An 18,171-nucleotide genomic window follows, 5' to 3' on the forward strand; every position below is an offset into this window, starting at 1 on the left:
GAGATAATAAGGTGGATCAGATAGAGCATTGTAGATCATTATAAGAGTTTGTTCATTACTGAGTAGAATGAGGATCTATTGAAAGGTTTGGAGCCGGGAAGTAACGTGATGTCACTTAGGTGTTAAAAGGAGCACTCTGGCCGCTGAGTTCAGACTGTTCAGAGATGGGTATTGGTGGAAGATAGAAGCAAAGAATCGGTTTGGAGACCAACTGCAGTAATCCAGGCTGAACATGATCATGGCACAAACCAAACTAGTAACGGTATGGTGTTGAAAAGTGGTCAGGTTCTGTTTGAAGGTAGAGGCAGAAGGATTTCCTGAAGGATTGAATGAGCTGACAGCAAAAGAAGAAACAAGGGTTACTCCAAGGTTTTTTGTTTCCATAACTGGAAGGGTGTGCCATCAGCTGAGACAGGGGAGACTGAAACTGAAGCAGGTTTCAGGTGGAAGAGCAGGAGCTCAGTTTTGGGTAGGTTGGTCTGAGATGCTTCTTAGCCCAGTTCTGCTCCAAGTGTGATTCCTTTCTTGAACTATTTGTTACCTCGCCTGGATGAGGCAAATACAGGAAATAAACTTAAACATTTAAAAACTTTTATAGCAATTTGATGATGTGGTATTATTTTATTTTTTAAACAGTTTTTTAATCAAAATAATTGATCTACAATGGAATGGGGAAAAACCAGTCTTGGCTGCATATGGTTTAAAAGCACTGTAGCGCAGGTGCCAAGTGGACAGTTGGATACAAGTGTAGAGTTCAGTTTAAAGGTCCAGGCTAGAGATGTAAATTTCTACATTTGAGAGTCCTAAGCATGAGAATAGCATTTCAATATATGAGTCTGGATGTAGTCTTTGAGGAAGTATGTATTGAGAAGAGAGAAGGACCAAGAACTGAATTCTGGGACATTTCAACATGTCACAGGCAAGAGGTGAGAGAACAAGCAAAGTAGGGGAAAAAAACCAACAGAGGTTGGTGCCCTGGAAATCAGGTGACGAAAGAATACCCAGGAGAAGGAAATGATCACCTGTACTGAAGGCTTAGAATTGAACAATATAGTGACATGAAGGTCCTGGTAACTTTGGCAGACAGTAGAGTGAGGGAGATGGGTGTGGGAGGCAAAAGCCAGATTGGAGCAGGTTGAAGAGAGAATGAAGAGAGACAAGTTGGGAGTAAAGACAACCTCTTTGGAAGAATTTTACCACAAGGGAGAGGAAAGAAATGAAGCAGTGGATAAGTGAGGTCAGTAGGGTTTGTTGTTGTTGTTGTCATTTAACTTTATTATGGAGAATTTCAATCACATATAAAAGGAGGTATCACCCAGTTTCAAAAACCTCATAGCCGGTATTATTTCCTCTGTACCCCCATTCATTTCTTTCCCTTCCTTATGAATTTCAGGTGAATCTCAGACTCCTATTATTTCATAAGTAAATATTTCAATATCTTCTCTATAAGATAAGGATTCTTTTTAAAAATATAATCCCAATGCCATTTATCAAAGACAAAAAAGTTAATTATAATTCCTTAATATCAAATGATTACTGTATGTTCAGTTTTCCAATTTTCTCATATATGTTATAGAAATACATAATATTTGGGGGTGCCTGGGTAGCTCAGTTGGTTAAGCGTCTGCCTTCAGCTCAGGTCATGATCCCAGGATCCTGGGATCAAGCCCCACACTGGGCTCCCTGCTCAGCAGGGAGCCTGCTTCTCCCTCCCTCTTTCCCGCCTGCTCTTGCTCTCTTACTCTGTCTCTGTCAAATAAATAAATAAATACAATCTTTAAAAAAAAAAACAAAACGGAAATACATAATATTTTTACTGTTCCTTTGGTTTAGGATCCAGAAGGTAATAATTTCCTGTTTTTTAATTCTCTCTTAATAAATAGGTTCTTTTTCCTATTTTTTTTCCTTTGCAATTTCTGAAGACAAAAAATTGTCCTATACAGTTCCCACTGTTTGAATTTTTCGTAGTTAGTCCTAGGCTTAGAGTAGTAGGAAAAGGGTATGGGCTAAAGCTGTCTTTATTTGTGAAGAACGTGATTATTTATGTAAAAAATCAGATGGAATCTAAGAAAAGCTACTAGATCTGATAAATAGGTTTAACAGGATTGCAGGTTACAAGACCAACATGCAAAAAATGAAGTGTATTTCTATATACTAGCAACAATCAGTAAAATTTAAATTAAAAATACAATACCATTTACAGTGGCATCAAAATATATGAAATACTTAAGAGATAAATCTGATAGAAGATGTGCGAAGAGAACAACGTAGAAACTAGAAAAGTGAGAGAGGAGAAAAACAGAAATGCTGAGCAGTTTAGAAGCTGATTTGAAGTTTGTAATAATAACATTTAAAATAAAACCAGTTAGCCTGGTTGTATTTTTTTCCAGCATTGTTCAGCAACTTATGTATATGCATAGAGAAAACATCTGGTTGAGATCTTTCTGGGCTGGAATTTTCCTAGAGTTTGAAGTTACTGATGGGTACTGCAAAGATAATGGTTTATGCCTGAGGCAGCCTAAAAATGTCTAAAGCAGCATTTAAAATTGAAGTTTATTCAACATCATCCACCTGTACTTGTCCAGCTATATTCTGTTACTGTATTCTCCCGTGGAATTGAACTTCTGAAGAGTTCAGTTCCCAATTGGTCACTCATCTTTCAATTTAATATATCTGTTAATCTCAAAATATTTTTGAAGACCTTTATAACAGTTTGTGCTTTCATAAGAGTTTCTCGTTATCATTCTAGATTCTATTTTATGTGATACAAAGCCATAATATGAAGAAAAATATATCTTTGAAATGTTTTAAATAAAGCATCATCCACATTGCAGATAGAAAAGCAGTCAGAAAAAATTACTGTTAAACTTTGTAGAATGAAAAAAGACCCTCCTTTTCCAGAAATAGAAATGAAAACAGAACCAAAAAAAATCATTTAGTGAAGGATCTTTTTGATTGATCTGTTATTGATATTAACTGTAGAATACCACATGATGGTATAGAATAATAAACATGATTATTTCCATTTTAATTAGAATTTTGGTTTTTTTCTCTCTCTCTCTCCCTTTTTTTTTTTCCCTAGCAATGGGCCACTTTTGCTCGGGTTTGGTATCTCTTAGATGGGAAAATGCAGCCCCCTGGCAAACTGGCTGCTATGGCATCGATTAAACTTCAAGGATTGCATAAACCTATATACCATCAACTGAGTGAGTATCATTTTAGATCTGTCATGCGTAACCATAATTTTCCCACCAGAATAGAATCTTGAGGGGCGCCTGGGTGGCTCAGTCGTTAAGCATCTGCCTTCGGCTCAGGGCATGATCCCACGATCCTCAGATTGAGCCCCGCGTCGGGCTCCCTGCTCTGCTGGGAGCCTGCTTCTTCCTCTCCCACTCCCCCTCTTTCGCTGGCTGCCTCTCTATCAAATAAATAAATAAAATCTTTAAAAAAAAAAGAAAAGAATCTTGAAGAAGTCGGACTGAACTACTTCTAAGAACCTCTTTTGTTCCTGGGATCCCTTGTTCCGTTCTTGCAAAAAAACCTACTGAGGCACTACAGTGAATTTGGTTTATTCATAGGAAAACTGTACAGACCAGTTTGCCTGAGACAACCCTATTTTATGCCATTACAACAGCAAAATTATAAGTAGCCCTCCTTACATTCTCAGATGTCCTGATTGGGACTATAAATTTAGATGTTCACTCTTATCATGTCTGTTTACATGGTAATGTGCATTTGAATAGAGTTTTTTTGAAAATGAAGAACTAAGTTTGCCCTCTCTTCCAAAAACCTTTTCCCCCCAAAAAGATGGATAGAGCTAGTTGGACATGGAAAGTTTACTCTTTACTGTTTTCAATTGATAGATTTGATTTTCTGTAAACTTTTTCCAAAACAAAGGAAAAAATTTGTTTTGATACTAAAAGACTTCTGCTTATTACACATAGTTTTGATTGACTTCACTTAACCTGGCACTCCAGGGACCACCCAGCAAGATCTAGGTGTCAGCTCTTAAACTCTTCATCTTGTTTGACCTGTCAGCATTTTTTTGCAGTTGATCATAGTTTTAACTTTCTGAAACATGAAGTTATCTATATATAGTATGTATATGTAGATAAGTTCATGTTTAAATATAGTCAATATTTTAAAGAAAATTAACAGTTATAATGATGATAAAATAAATACCCATACTCTCAACATTTGGGTTATTTCCAATTTTTTTTGCCATTACAAACAATATTACTGTCAGTATTCTTTTTTCCAGTGCATATGTGGAAGAGTTTCTCTGAGGTCTGTCTACAGGACAGAAGTTACTGGGTTCAAAGGTATATGGGAAACTAGTTAGTCTTTATGCTGATGTCCTACCAGAGTTTGTATTATCCCTCATCTTCAGTAACACTTGATGTTTTCATTTTCTTTAAGTTTGGCTACTCTGGTAGATGTGAAATACACTTTCTTGATGGTTTTTCATTGTCCTGATTGGAAATGGTGCTACGTGTCTTTTTCTCTTTATTGGCCTTTTATCATTTCTTCTTCTGTCAAATGTCTTTATGGGTCTTTTGCCCATATTTCCACTGAGTTATTTGTCCTTAAAATGTTTATAACTTTTATTGTGAAAGTTTCCACATTTTCGGGAAAGCTCAAAGAATAGTACAGTGAATTTATACCTTCCGCCTAGATTACACAGTCATTAACGTTTTAACATAAAATTTTAACATATAATTTAACATATCATTTTTTAATCATTGGAAAATAAGTTGCAGATGTCATAGTAAATCCCCCTGTATACTTCAGTATTCAGTATTCAGCGTCTCCTAAGAATAAGAATACTCCCCTATGTAACCAAAATGCCATTATCACACATAACAAAAGAAATGTAATTTAATTGTATAGTTTAATGTCTGGTTCATATTCAAATTTCTTTAGTAGTTCCAAGAATGTTCTTATAGCTATTACTTTTTTTTAGACCAGGATCCAACCAAGGTTTCTGTATTGCCTTCAATTGTTATTTTTCTTTAGTCTTTTTAGTATAGAATAATCCTTCCCTTATTTTCTTCTTGCAGTTAACCTTTTGGGGATTCCAGGCTAGTTTTCATGTAAAGAACTTTCTTCTTAAACATTCTTCGTTTGTTTTTAGATACATCCTCTTGCTAACTTCTCCTTCCCAGTTCCCTTTGTTCTTTTCAACTTTCTAATTTCTCAGTCTTCTCTCATTAAAAATAAGGAGTGCCCCAGAACCTGGTCCTTGGACCCCTCCACATTCCTTAAGCAACCACATTCAGTTTCATATATCAATATCTTCTATTATGCTTATAGCTCCCAATTTTATATCTTCATTTTTTACCTTTTCCCTGTATTTCAGACTCACATGACCACATTTTGATTCAGCAAATCTTCTTAGGTGTCTAGTAGACATCTCCAGCATGTTAATGTGTGTTTAACTTGGCGATATCGTACTTCCTGATTTCCTCCACCCAAACCAACCTGTTACTTCTAGTTTTCCCATCTCAATTAACAGCTTCTTTAGTTTTTTTCTTACTCCAGTCAGAAGTCTTTGCTTCGTTTGTGACTCCTCTTTGTTCAACTCCCTGTAAAATATATATGAGAAAAAATATATATACCTGGAAAAATATATATATCTGAAATCTGGCCACTTCTCATTAACTCTCTCTCCTGTAGTTTTAAACCACTGTACTCTCTATTCTGGGTTATTCCAAAAGCCTCCTCACTGATCTCCCTGCTTCTACTCTTGCCCCAATAAGGTCTTTTCTCCACAGAGCAGTTACAGTTATCTTTTCCAAATGAGAGTCAGAGTAAAAGCCAAAGTTCTGTCAGTGCCCTACAAGGACCTACATGGTGTAGTCCGTGTTATCTCCCTGAATTTATTTCCTACCTCCCTTGAGTAATCCACTAAGACTTACTACTGTTTCATTCATATACCTGACAACACATTTTACCTTAGGGCCTTTTCACATTTGGTTCCCTCTTCCTGCATGGGATATTCCAGATTTACGGCTTTTCCAGATTTATGGCTTACTCCTTCACATCTTTCCGATTTCTGCTCCTTTTATTCTGAGAGAGGCCTTCCCCAAGTCCACTTATTATACTCTACCTTGCCTTTTAAAAAAATTAGCATTCACTGATCACACATATTATATAAATGTGCATTATCCCCCTACCTTTACTAGATGAATTTCTAAGAGGACAGGAACTTTGCCTGAATTTTTCACAGCTATATATATGCCCAGTGCCTAGAATAGTATTTGACACATGGTTGGGCTGCATAAAATGTTTTTTGAGTGTATATATGCATTTATGAATACCAGTTTTGAGAATGAAGAAATTACTTCTAATCAGGGCTCTGGCATTTCAGCTAAGTTAGACTTTGGATCTGTGGAGCTAGGGGGAAGAGACCTGTAGATGGTCTGATTTGGTTAAGAGCAAGAACTTACGAGTTCCCTCCTTTCTCATACTTGCTGCTCTAATCTTTTTCTTCACTTACTGAAAATTTTGAAGTAAGCCCGCAACCTGTGAAATCTTTAAGGACGGAATTTGAATGTAAGGATTCTGTCATGTCGATCTTTGTTCTTCAGGCACTTAGTGCAATGTCTGGTCCTTCAGAGATGCTTGACAGAAACATTTTGCGGAATGACACTTTGGAGAAAATGTTTTACGAGCACAGTCAGTTCTTATTATTCGCTGTAGTCCCGTTCTTTAAAGTCTCCACGAATGCTGAATGAGAGTGAACACTGAACCATTGCTTCTAGGGGCGACACAGAGTTAGGTGCCTGTGAGCCTCTGGTCACATCATTTTTTGTCAGCCAGTCAGTACATAGTCTTGTTTGTTTCATGTGTTTCTGTTTAAAGACACCTTATTTAATATACATATTGTTGAACTCATGGCCAACCACAGATTAGCTCATCGCTGAGCAGTGCTTATCTAACACACGTTTTCTTTGTAAGACACACTGCAGCCTTCTTGCACTGAGGAACAGTACACAGCACTTCAGCATCAGACTTGAGGGGTATTTAAAAAGTAAAGTCACTTTAAAAAGCACAAAAATACCAAACAGCTAGCACTAAATGGATCACAAAGGGACATTTGTTTATAGTAAAAGAGTTGAAACAAGAAACCGTATTACGTTATTTGACCTCAGTTGGAAACGAGTGTATTAAGCCACTCAAATTTTGCACTGATGTGCACATGTCTGCAAATGACTGGGAAAGCACTGCAGGTATTGAGATTATAAATAAATTTTGAGAGAATAGGCAAATTTAAATGTGGAATCCATGAACAACGAGGAGCACCTGTACTTCCAGAGTAAAATGGTGATCAGCAGACTTATGCTTGACTAATTAGAAACCTCTTTACTTTAAACATCTCTTTTTTGGCAGACAAGGAGAATGCTGTAGTCCTAGAATTACCAAGTCATAGAAATTAATTCCTTAGGACTTCAGATATTTTGTTTACCTGCTTCATTTATATATGAGAAAACTAAAATCAGAAGAATACAGTGACTCTCTCTGTCACTCTGGTGCTATATTATAACAGACCTGGGACTAGAGCCCAGGTACTTGTTCCTTCAGATAGTCAATTACCCATTCCACTTCACTGTGGTGATTCTTAGCTGCTTAAACTGTGTTTTCCTGCTGATTTGTTTTTTTACCTTAGCAGTGTTATTAACAAGGTGATATACAGTCAGATCTCTCAGGTTGTTTTTCTAGAAATACAAACAGTACAAAATTTTGGGAAAAGTAGAATTAGTAGTAATCTGACTTCCTTCTTAAAGTGTAGCACTTACCTGTTCACTGAATTAAAGTTCTGCTTTCCTATAAGCAGGTCATTATTGCAAAAGTATTCCTTAGGTACCTAATGAGAATATTCTGCTAGAACACCAGACAAGCTTTTGTGGCTGACTATCCAGTCATCCTTTTCTAGTAAAGGAGAATAGCTTTTCTATTAATTAAAAATTTACGTTTTAAAGACAGTTATTTTTGTTTCACTATATAATATGTAACATATCAACAAAACTTTTTATATCCACAAGATGTCACTAAAATCAAGACTTAAATCGCAAGCAATTTTCAACTTACAAACATTTCATGTTGTAAGTTTATTTCTAACATTCATTGGTTTAATAAGCATTTATTAAGCATGAATATATGCTTACAATCACTGTAAACATGTTTTTTTGAAAATTGACGTAGAATTTCCCAGAAAAATGATACTATAAATGATGGTCGTATATCCGTATTTATTATTAAATTATTTTAAATAAAAAATAAAAGTTTGCCAATAATGTATCTAAACATGATGTATACGATATTTGAACTACTTTATAGGTCCAGTGGACTTTGCCAAGTGTTGTAGAAAACCGACTTTCCACCTACAAGATTATTTTTTATGGAAAATGTGGTCGGGGTCAAGCTGGAAATGATGGAAAGTAGGAAAAGCATTCCCTCCTCTTTCTAATTAGAGCTGCCCTTCTGAATTCGGGACCTAAGAGGTTTTTGAGCATGTTTCTTTGTCACTGATGAATGAAAAGAAAGGGCACATGGTAATTTTTGGATTATGACTTACTCTTAATGAGGATTCCACTCTTTTTGCTGCTCACAGATTAAAAAATTGAGGAGGACTATTTGAACATTTAAAAGAAGCAGAGAGGGGCACCTGGGTGGCTCAGTCAGTTAAACGTCTGCCTTCAGCTCAAGTCATGATCCCAGGGGTCCTGGGATCGAGCCCTGCATCAGGCTCCTTGCTCAGTGGGGAGTCTGCTTCTCCCTCTGCCCATCCCTTTGCCCCCTCCCTGCTCGTGCTTTCTCTCTCTCTCTCTCTGTCTCAAATAAATAAATAAATAAATAAATAAATAAATAAATAAAATCTTTAAAAAATAAATAAAAAATAAAAGAAGCAGAGAGAAACTTTTCTTTAGCATTTTCTAAAGTTATTATTAGATTATTCTAAAATACTCCTGATCTACATGAAATGAAACAAAATAAAAGTTGCACACAGTTCTTAACATTATAAATGCTGGCACCAGACAGTTAACAAAGATTAGATCTAGTGTAATCTCTAGCATTTCTGCCTTGTAAGACTTGTTAGAAAAGAAAGTTTAGGATGCTGTTTTTAAAGTTACCAAGCTAACATATTTTTCTCTCTTACTATTGAATTCAGTATCAGTTTATTTCAAATGTCAGTTACTGCATCATTTTAATTTTGCAATCTTAATTATGCATTTCTTCTTCCGCTTCTAGAATATCATCGTACAAAGCAGTGAAGGAGAGTTTTGCTCCAGGTTACATCCAAAATACTTCTTTGGAAGTGAATATTTAGATACTATCAATAAATTTGAACAACACACCTTATTCCTATCACAGTGTCTTTACACTCAGTAGATTTTGTGGTAACCTACATGGTCATCTATCATACTGGCTATGCACAAGTTCAGGGATGCCAAAAATAACATTGAACTAGGCATTTGGACATTTGTCTTTCAAGGTTGGAAACAAAACGTAATGGCCAAAGCCAATTTTGTTATTTATCACTAAATCAAAATAGCTATTTTTCAAACATTTCTCAAACCAAATCTTTTACAGAGACCCAATATATAAAAACAGTGCTGCACTGGGGTGCCTGTGTGGCACAGTTTGTTAAGCGTCCGGCTCTTGGTTTCAACTCAGGTCATGATCTCAGGGTCATGAAATAGAGTCCCATGTCAGGCTCCAAGATCAGCACAGGGTCTGATTGACACTCTCTCTCCCTCTCCCTCGGCCCCTGCCCCCCACGCGCACTCTGTATCTCTCTCAAATAAATAAATCTTTAAAAAAAAACAAAATAAAGCAGTGCTGTGCTGGCTGAAGGAGAGAGAAGATACTAGACCCTTGCTCCTTTGAGTCACCGTCTCAGAACCTGACATCTCTATCAAATACAGTTTTAAAACCACTAAGCTAAACCTAAGAACTTTAATTTTTTATTTTTTTTTTAAGATTTTATTTATTTATTAGAGTGTGCACAAGCAGGGGGAGCAGCAGAGGGAGAGGGAGAAGCAGGATCCCAACTGAGCAGGGAGCCTATCCTAGGATTCTAGTTCTATCCTAGGACTCTGGGATCATGAGCTGAGCTGAAGGCAGATAGTTAACCGACTGAGCCACTCAGGCATCCCTAAACCAAAGAATTTTTAAAGAAGGATTTGATGCTGTGAAGGGGATGAAAAGACAAGCTACAGACTGAAGGGAAGAATTTGCAAACCACACAGCCAACAAGAAACAAACACATAATTAGAAAATGAGCAAAATACATGACCAGTTGGCAAATAAACACATAAAAAGATTCAACATTATTAGTCATTAGGGAGATACAGATTAAAACCACAATGAGATATCACTGCACATCTGTCACAATAGCTAAAATAAAAAATAGTGGCAACAACAAATGTTAGTGATGATGCAAAGAAACTGGATTACTTACACATCACTGGAAGAAATGTAAAATGCTACAGCCAGTCTGGAAAAGAATATGGCAGTTTCTTATAAAACTAAACATGAGTTTACGGTACATCGGTTGCACTTTCGGACCTTTGTCCCAGGGAAATTAGAACACAAAAACCTATACCAATTAATAATACTTCTACTGCATTACTCTTTATCTCCCTATATTTATCAGCTCCTGGCATATTGTGTGTTTACTTATTTGTTTGTTTATTGTCTAGATCGTTCCACTAGAATGTAAGATTTATTATGAATGAGGATTTCAGTTGCATTCATGGCTATATTCCCAACATCAAGAGCGGTAACCTGGCATTAGTAAGTAGTAAGAGGATTAATCAATCAAGCAGTGGAAAAGGAGTATAAAGCAGATTTTGGAAGAGAACCCTACCAAACTTACGTATATCTCCATCTGAATCTACCCTAGTATGGAGTCTGAGTAGCTCAGACAATTTTGAATGGTCTTATTTCTAAGGTAAGAACTAGGAGTATCTCCCATGAAATCTAAGAAAAGAATTGAATGGGATCCAGACATGATAGAACAAGCCCTATTTACATTAAAGTGAACACCAGGAATTTTTTTAACACTTATTGTGACCGGTAACTCCCATTATATAAGAGTCTACATTAAGAGTCTTCAGAGGGAAGCTTATAACGTAGTTTGAGGGAATAAAATTGTGCAAACGGTAGGACAAGATAGAATTAAATCAGTATCATAAGAGAAATTCAGGCATCTTTGTGGAATCAAAGGAAGTTGGTTTTGGCATTAGGAAAGGCTTTATGGAAGGACTAGTATTTATTTTGGAACTTGATATTTATGTGGAACTTAAATTTTATGGATAAAATTTAGCGAGTGGAAATAAATCAGAGTATTTCTAATGGAAAGAACAAAGGAAAGATTATTGGATCTGTGTATACATTCGTGTGTGTGTGTGTATGTTTTGAATAGAAATAATGGAATAAATGCTTCAGGGACTAGCAAGCATAGCAAGTAATATGGCTTACCTGGTACATAGTTTGGTGTGGGAAAGAACTAGTAAATAAGGCTAGAAAATTCAAGCCTATACTGTAGGTATCCTTGAATACCTTACCTGAAGAATTGGTACATGGTGAAGTACAAAGGTGACGAATAACTCCAACCTAGGAGCAGTATGTTGAGAAGGATTTCTGAGCTGTCCTCAGAACTTAGTAGAAAGGTGTGCATGATCGGTTCATGACCGATATTATTGCCTCCAGTTGACGGTATACCTGCCACTTTTTTGCCATCCTGGTGTAGTAAAGAGGATAAAATTTGTCTCTGAAGTTACTAGAATTGTATTTGAATCTTAATTCACCACTTAATCAGCCATGCAGTCATAGCAGAGTTGTTTAACCTCTGATCCGTTTTCTCATTAAAAAATAAACTGGTGGGAGGGAGAAGGTGGATAAAGCCCACTTGAGATGATTGTGAGACTTACAATGCTAGAGAGTGAATGTAAGATGCCTTGCTCAGGCCCTTGCATGTGGACGGTACTTCTTTTCCTCTCAGGCAGTTTTGAGGAAAAAATGTGAGTTTTGGCTTAGGGGAGAAAAAGAGCCAAAACACTGTAGCTGTAGGACTGAGAAGTACCCCTGAGAGTATAACTCATCATGAGACCTTCAATCCCTGACTGGAAGCTTTTGAGTTTCCACTTTGATGGATTTTGTCTGAATTTATGTGGCATCTAATTTATTTATTTATTTATTTGTTTATTTCATTTATTTAGTTTAGCACTGAATATTATAAAAAGTAGTCAAATAAGGTTACACATCTAAAGTGAGAATTTTTACAAATAAACTCACAATTTCTGTTCTAAAAATTACTTACTGAATCTTTCTCTAATTTTTTTTAATCTGAAAGGAATTAATTTCTCTTGGGACATCTCTTCATCAGGCAATGGAGTTCCAATTTATATACATCTGGTGCATATTATAAAGCATAATTTTTTAGTTAAAGAAATTTAGACAGAAATAATTGTACTGTATTCAGGATTTCAGCCTTTAATGATATTGGCTTTTGTTTTAATATGTGATGCAATAAAAAAACCCAATATTTAATTGCTGGTTAGTTCTATTTAGAGTGAGAGAAGTGCTTCTAAGAATATATTTAATAGCGATCTGGCATAAGTTATTGAGGGAGAATAACTTTTCCCAGGTTAGATGTTCATACCTTAGAGATGAAAGAACATGATTTTCATCTGCTCTGTGGTATTCTTTCTAACGTCCTTTGAAAGATCCCTTTTTGGTCTCTACAAAAGAGAGTAGCTTTGTTTGAAGTAGCTCAGGGTGCTTTTTGCATATTTAAGGCTTAAGTGACATTTTAAAAATGAACTCAGCTTTCCTGTAAAGTTAACGATTCCATTTTTCCTCCACCCAAGTGTCATGGAAAGAGCTAGAACAGGGTGTTAAATAACTTGGCGTGTGAGCTTTGGCAGATCACGTAATCTTAGCAGGCCTTAGCTTCTTTAGCTGTAAATGTCTGCTTGAAACTAAGGTAACTTCAGCATTCTCTGAAATGATGTAGCTCTCTTCTTACCCTCTTTATTTGTTCTTCTGGTTCATTTGCCCAATTGCCTTAGTAGCCCACTGTGGGTCACTTTTAGGAACTTTAGGCAATTCACTAAACATAAGCTATCTTTTCAACCCACTCACAGCAAGCTTCCTGGGTCTTTCCTTTACATTCCTAGATTCCCTTTCTCTGGGGTAAAGAAAACCTGCCTGCGTTATCCTCTTTCCTTTACCCTTGTTCCACATAGACTATGTACTTCTCTCTGGAAATGCTATCATTCAAATTCAAAACTCGGCATAGACTCGTATAATACAATCGTTAGTTTTCATATATGGTATTTATTTATACTTATGTTTTCAGTCTTTTTTTAATAAATTAGCTTTCAGAATCTTTTTAAGTTTCCCTATTAGTAGTAAAATAGGCATTTAAAAAATGTTTCTGATTATTTGATTTTGTGATATATAGTGACGTCTGTGAAAACTACATGTTGACTTTTTAGCGTTTTTTTGTTTTTGTTTTTTTTAGATGAACAGCCAAATTTAGGGCAATACTTTCACTGGAAAATTAATCTAATACATATATTTTAATTTTCAGGTCATCTGTCATATCAGATATGCCTGTTGTCATAGTTGAGAGTGGCAGTTTAAATGTAGCTAGTTAAAATGTGGGTGGAAAAAGCCTTGGGTTAGTAGTTAAGCATAAGATCATAGTACTGTATTGTTCTCTGAATTTGAGAAGAATAATCAGTTGTGATGTTTTACATTTGTTTTCAATTTGCCTATTGGTAAAACATATCTTTTTACTTCTATATGCATATTGTTTTCATTTTGTCTTCTATTTTTAAGGGAAAGTTTGTATTAGATATTTAAAGGTATGTTAATGTAAACATTTTAGCAAAGAGTGATTATTAATGAGAAAAGACAATAGGAATAACAATAGTTTGCCTTTCAAAGAGGTATTGCTGTTATTGGCATCTTTATTATATTCTCTTTTACCTTCCAGCGTTGAGATTTTTCCAAATGTCTGGCCAACTCTTTCTATACTTAGATGTTATGTAAAAGAGGAACAGAACAGCAAAATCCTGTTCAAGGACTTTGGTGTTGCACTAGGACTTGCTTTATATTTTTTAATGTGTTGTTTAGACTTTGAAAAGCTTTATAAATAACCAAGATCATTTTTGCTTTAAGTTATGGCTTTCATCTAAAATCTTTTTTTCTTTGTTCTTTCTAATCTAGGTGACTGTGGGGATCATGTTGTCATAATGAACACAAGGCACATTGCATTTTCTGGAAATAAATGGGAACAGAAAGTATACTCCTCACATACTGGGTAAGATAAAGCCATTGTCCAACAGACATGTGAATAGACATGTGGAAAGATGCTTAGCATCACTAACCATCAGGGAAATGCCAATCAAAACCACAATGAGATACTACTTCATACTGGTTAGCATGGCCAGAATCAAAATGACAATAAATAACAAATATTGGTGAGGATGTGGAGAAAAAGGAACCTTCATGCACTATGGTAGGATTGCAAACTGGTGCAGCCACTGTGGAAAACAGTATGGAGGTTCCTCAAAAAATGAAAAATAGAACTACCATATGATCCAGTAGTTCCATTACTAGGTATTTACCCAAAGAAAATGAAAACACTAATTTGTAAAGATATGTGTACTGCTATGTGTATTGCAGCATTATTTATAATAGGCAAGATAGAAAAACAGGGGCGCCTGGGTGGCACAGCGGTTAAGCGTCTGCCTTCGGCTCGGGGCGTGATCCCGGCGTTATGGGATCGAGCCCTACATCAGCTCCTCCGCTATGAGCCTGCTTCTTCCTTTCCCACTCCCCCTGCTTGTGTTCCCTCTCTCGCCGGCTGTCTCTGTCTCTGTCAAATAAATAAATAAAATCTTAAAAAAAAAAATAATAGGCAAGATAGAAAAACAGTGCAAGTGTCCATTGATAAGTGAATGGGTAATGATATACACATGTGCACAGGCACTGGAATATTAGCCACAAAAAAAGGATGCAGTCTTGCCATTTGCAACAACATGAATGTATAATGTTAAGAGTCAGAGAAAGACAAATACCATGTGATTTCACTTATATGTGGAATCTAAAAAACCAATGAATGAACAAAATGCAGAATCAGAGCTATAAAAACAGAGAGCAAATTGATGGTTGCCAGAGGGGATGAGAGTATAGGGGATGGGCAGAATGGGTGAAAGGGAGTGGGAGATACAGGTTTCCAGTTATGGAATGGTGAAGTCACAGGGATAAAAGGTACAGAATGGGAATACAGTCAGTGGTATTATAATAGCATTGTATGGTAACAGAGGGTAGCTACACTTGCGGTGAGCATAGCATAACATACAGAGTTGTTGAATCACTAAGTTGTATACCTGAAACTAATGTACATCATGTGTCAACTATACTCAAAATAATAATAATAATAATAATAATAATAATAATAATAATAATAACATTGTCAAGGAAGATAAATAGTTGAAATATATTACTTTAAAAATACTATTGGTCTTACTAGGGGTTCCTGGCTGGCTCAGTGGGAAGAGCATATGACTCTTCATCTCAGGGTTATGAGTGTGTGAGCTCCATATTGGGTGTAGAGATTATTAAAAATAAATAAATAAATAAATAAACAAACAAACAAACCCATCCCTTAAAAAAAAGAGTACTATAGATCTCAGTTAAAAAGCTATTTTCAAAAGTTGGCATTTAAGAAAATACTAATTTTGCATATGCTACATATATAATTTACTCAATCAAAAAAACCCTAGAACTATACCAAATACTAGTTATTACTGACAGTATTTGTTTTTCCTAGAAGCTTTTCACATAACCTCTCTAATTTAGATTATTCTCATTTTTTAGTCAATCTTCTCAATATTTTCTTTCTGTTTATTATAATTCATATTACTGCTATTTCCTGAACCATCTTGAATATCTGAAAATACATGAGATGTTTAAGGAATGGTGAATAAAATCCCAAGTTTGGAAGATACCTAAAATCCCCACAACATACGTTTCAAGATCCAGGTCTCTCTCTCAATGTTTGAATCATAGCCATCTCGTGGCCTGTAAGGCAGCCCATTCATACACCTTTAAAATGGTTTAAATTTTAGAAAGAGCTGTATGCTATTGAATCATAATCTGTTTTTTCTCTAGCTTTCATACTGGTCTTAGTTCTCTTTGGACAGTATAAAATAGTATATCTCTTCCACAGGACATTCTTCAAATAATTTTGAGACAGGGATCAGTAAGAGCCCATTGATTTGTCTTTTCCAGGTTAAACATCTATAGTTCCTTCAGAGTTCTTCATATGGCTTCCCTTCAGCTATCACTTTTATATCTTAGTCACTATGTAGATACAGTCATTTCTTGTCAGTGTCTTTCTTAACTAAATATACTCAACCAGCTATGTTCTGATGGTTTCCTAGTATCATGGGAGTCCTCCATCTTTCAGTTGCAATCCTCTATTGCAACAAAACTTTTCTTTAAGACCATATCACTGGGTAGTATACTGAGTTCATGATCAGCTAAAACTCCCAAGTCTTTCTTAAACATGCTGCTGTTCAACCATGTATCTTCCTTCTTGTATGTTTTAGTTGCATTTTAACCCAACTGCAATACCTTAAGTTAAATATTATCTCCAGCCTTTTAAAATCTTTTGAGATCTTGATTGTGTGTCATGTAATATGTTAGTTAACCCCCTGCTTCAGGTCATATATAAATTTAATTAAGTGTACCTTCTGTACTATCATGCAAGATATGGTTAGAAATGTTGACCTTTCAGGGGTGCCTGGGTGGCTCAGTCAGTTAAGCGGCTGACTCTTTTTTTTTTTTTCAAGGATTTTATTTATTTGACAGAGAGAAAGCACGAGAGGGAACACAAGCAGGGGAGTGGGAGAGGGAGAAGCAGGCTTCCCGCTGAGCAGGGAGCCTGATGGTGGGGCTCAATCCCAGGACCCTAGGATCATGACCAGAGCTGAAGGCAAACGCTTAATGACTGAGCCACCCAGGCGCCCCAAGCGGCTGACTCTTGATTTCAGCTCAGGTCATGATCTCAGGGTCCTGGAATCAAGCCCCGTGCATAGGGCTGCATGCTCAATGGGGAGCCTACTTGAGATTCTCTCTCTCTCTCCTTCCACTGCTCCCCCACTTACACTCTGTCTCTCTAAAATAAATAAATATTAAAAAAAAAAAAAGAAATGTTGACTTTTCATTCTTGATTAAAATTATTATTTTATTTCCAATTTCACCTTCATCTTAGACAAGCAGACTTTATCTGCTTCATCTCTTGCCTAAGTAGCTCTTAAATGCTGGGAATAACTTTTTTGCTTCCATTAGCCATCCTTTGTCCATTCTTCTTAAACTTATTGTGAAATTGCTATTTAACATAACTGAAATAAATTCACATCCAGCTTTAGTAATTTCTACTATTAGGAAGTCTCCACAGATAAACCAAGTTCTATAAAATTTACAGATAATGGAGGAAGGAAACACGAAAAGTCAGGATAACATAATGTGATAAAAGCATACCGGGGAAGTATTGACACAGAATGCTATAGTAATTACTGTAGCAATAATATCTGTAGTAATACTGTAAGTGAAGGAAAATGCTAGCACTGCCAGTAGTGAGCGGTTGGTGTAATGTACCCTCTTCTGGTGGTGTCCTCTTCAGTGAAGCTCTCTCATCTGTGGATGAAAATCTAAACTGTTGTAAATTATCAGTACCCAATTACCACGACTGCTTCAGAATCCTTCCTTCTAGCCAACATATTGCTATTTCTTGCCTCTGCCTTTGCATGTGTTATTCTCCATTAAACAGTCCTATTTATCCATTAAAACCTGACTCAGATGTCACCTCTTCTGGAAGGCCTTCCCAGTTTCCTCATCCCCCATAGGGTTCGTCACTTTTCATTTGTTTCTCAGTAACAAAGTGACTCTTCACTTTGTTACTTCACTTCACTGGAGGTACCACTCTTAGTATGCCCATAACACTGTTACATTATGTAGTCAAAATTTAACTCTAATTGTAAAAATGTTAATATATGATAAGTTTAGAAAATGCAGAAAAATTTAAAGAAAGAACTAAAAATCATTTTTCATCCTGTGGACTAAACATTTTAATACATATACAAG

The 18,171-nt window shown here is 36.0% G+C and overlaps 1 protein-coding gene across 1 annotated transcript in view; it reads left to right on the forward strand.

The window, feature by feature from the left end:
• The window catches only part of MRPL13 (mitochondrial ribosomal protein L13), a 46,786-nt gene that overhangs the window by 525 nt on the left and 28,090 nt on the right, over positions 1–18,171 (forward strand). Inside the window, exons 2-3 of the mRNA XM_045805728.2 lie at positions 3,083–3,206; positions 14,245–14,338. Of these exons, the coding sequence (XP_045661684.1) occupies positions 3,083–3,206; positions 14,245–14,338 (218 nt within the window). The remainder of the gene's footprint in view (positions 1–3,082; positions 3,207–14,244; positions 14,339–18,171) is intronic.

This window comes from Ursus americanus, chromosome 9, assembly GCF_024610735.1.
Source record: "Ursus americanus isolate L20-20 chromosome 9, mUrsAme1.1.p, whole genome shotgun sequence".
NCBI classification, from domain to species: domain Eukaryota; kingdom Metazoa; phylum Chordata; class Mammalia; order Carnivora; family Ursidae; genus Ursus; species Ursus americanus.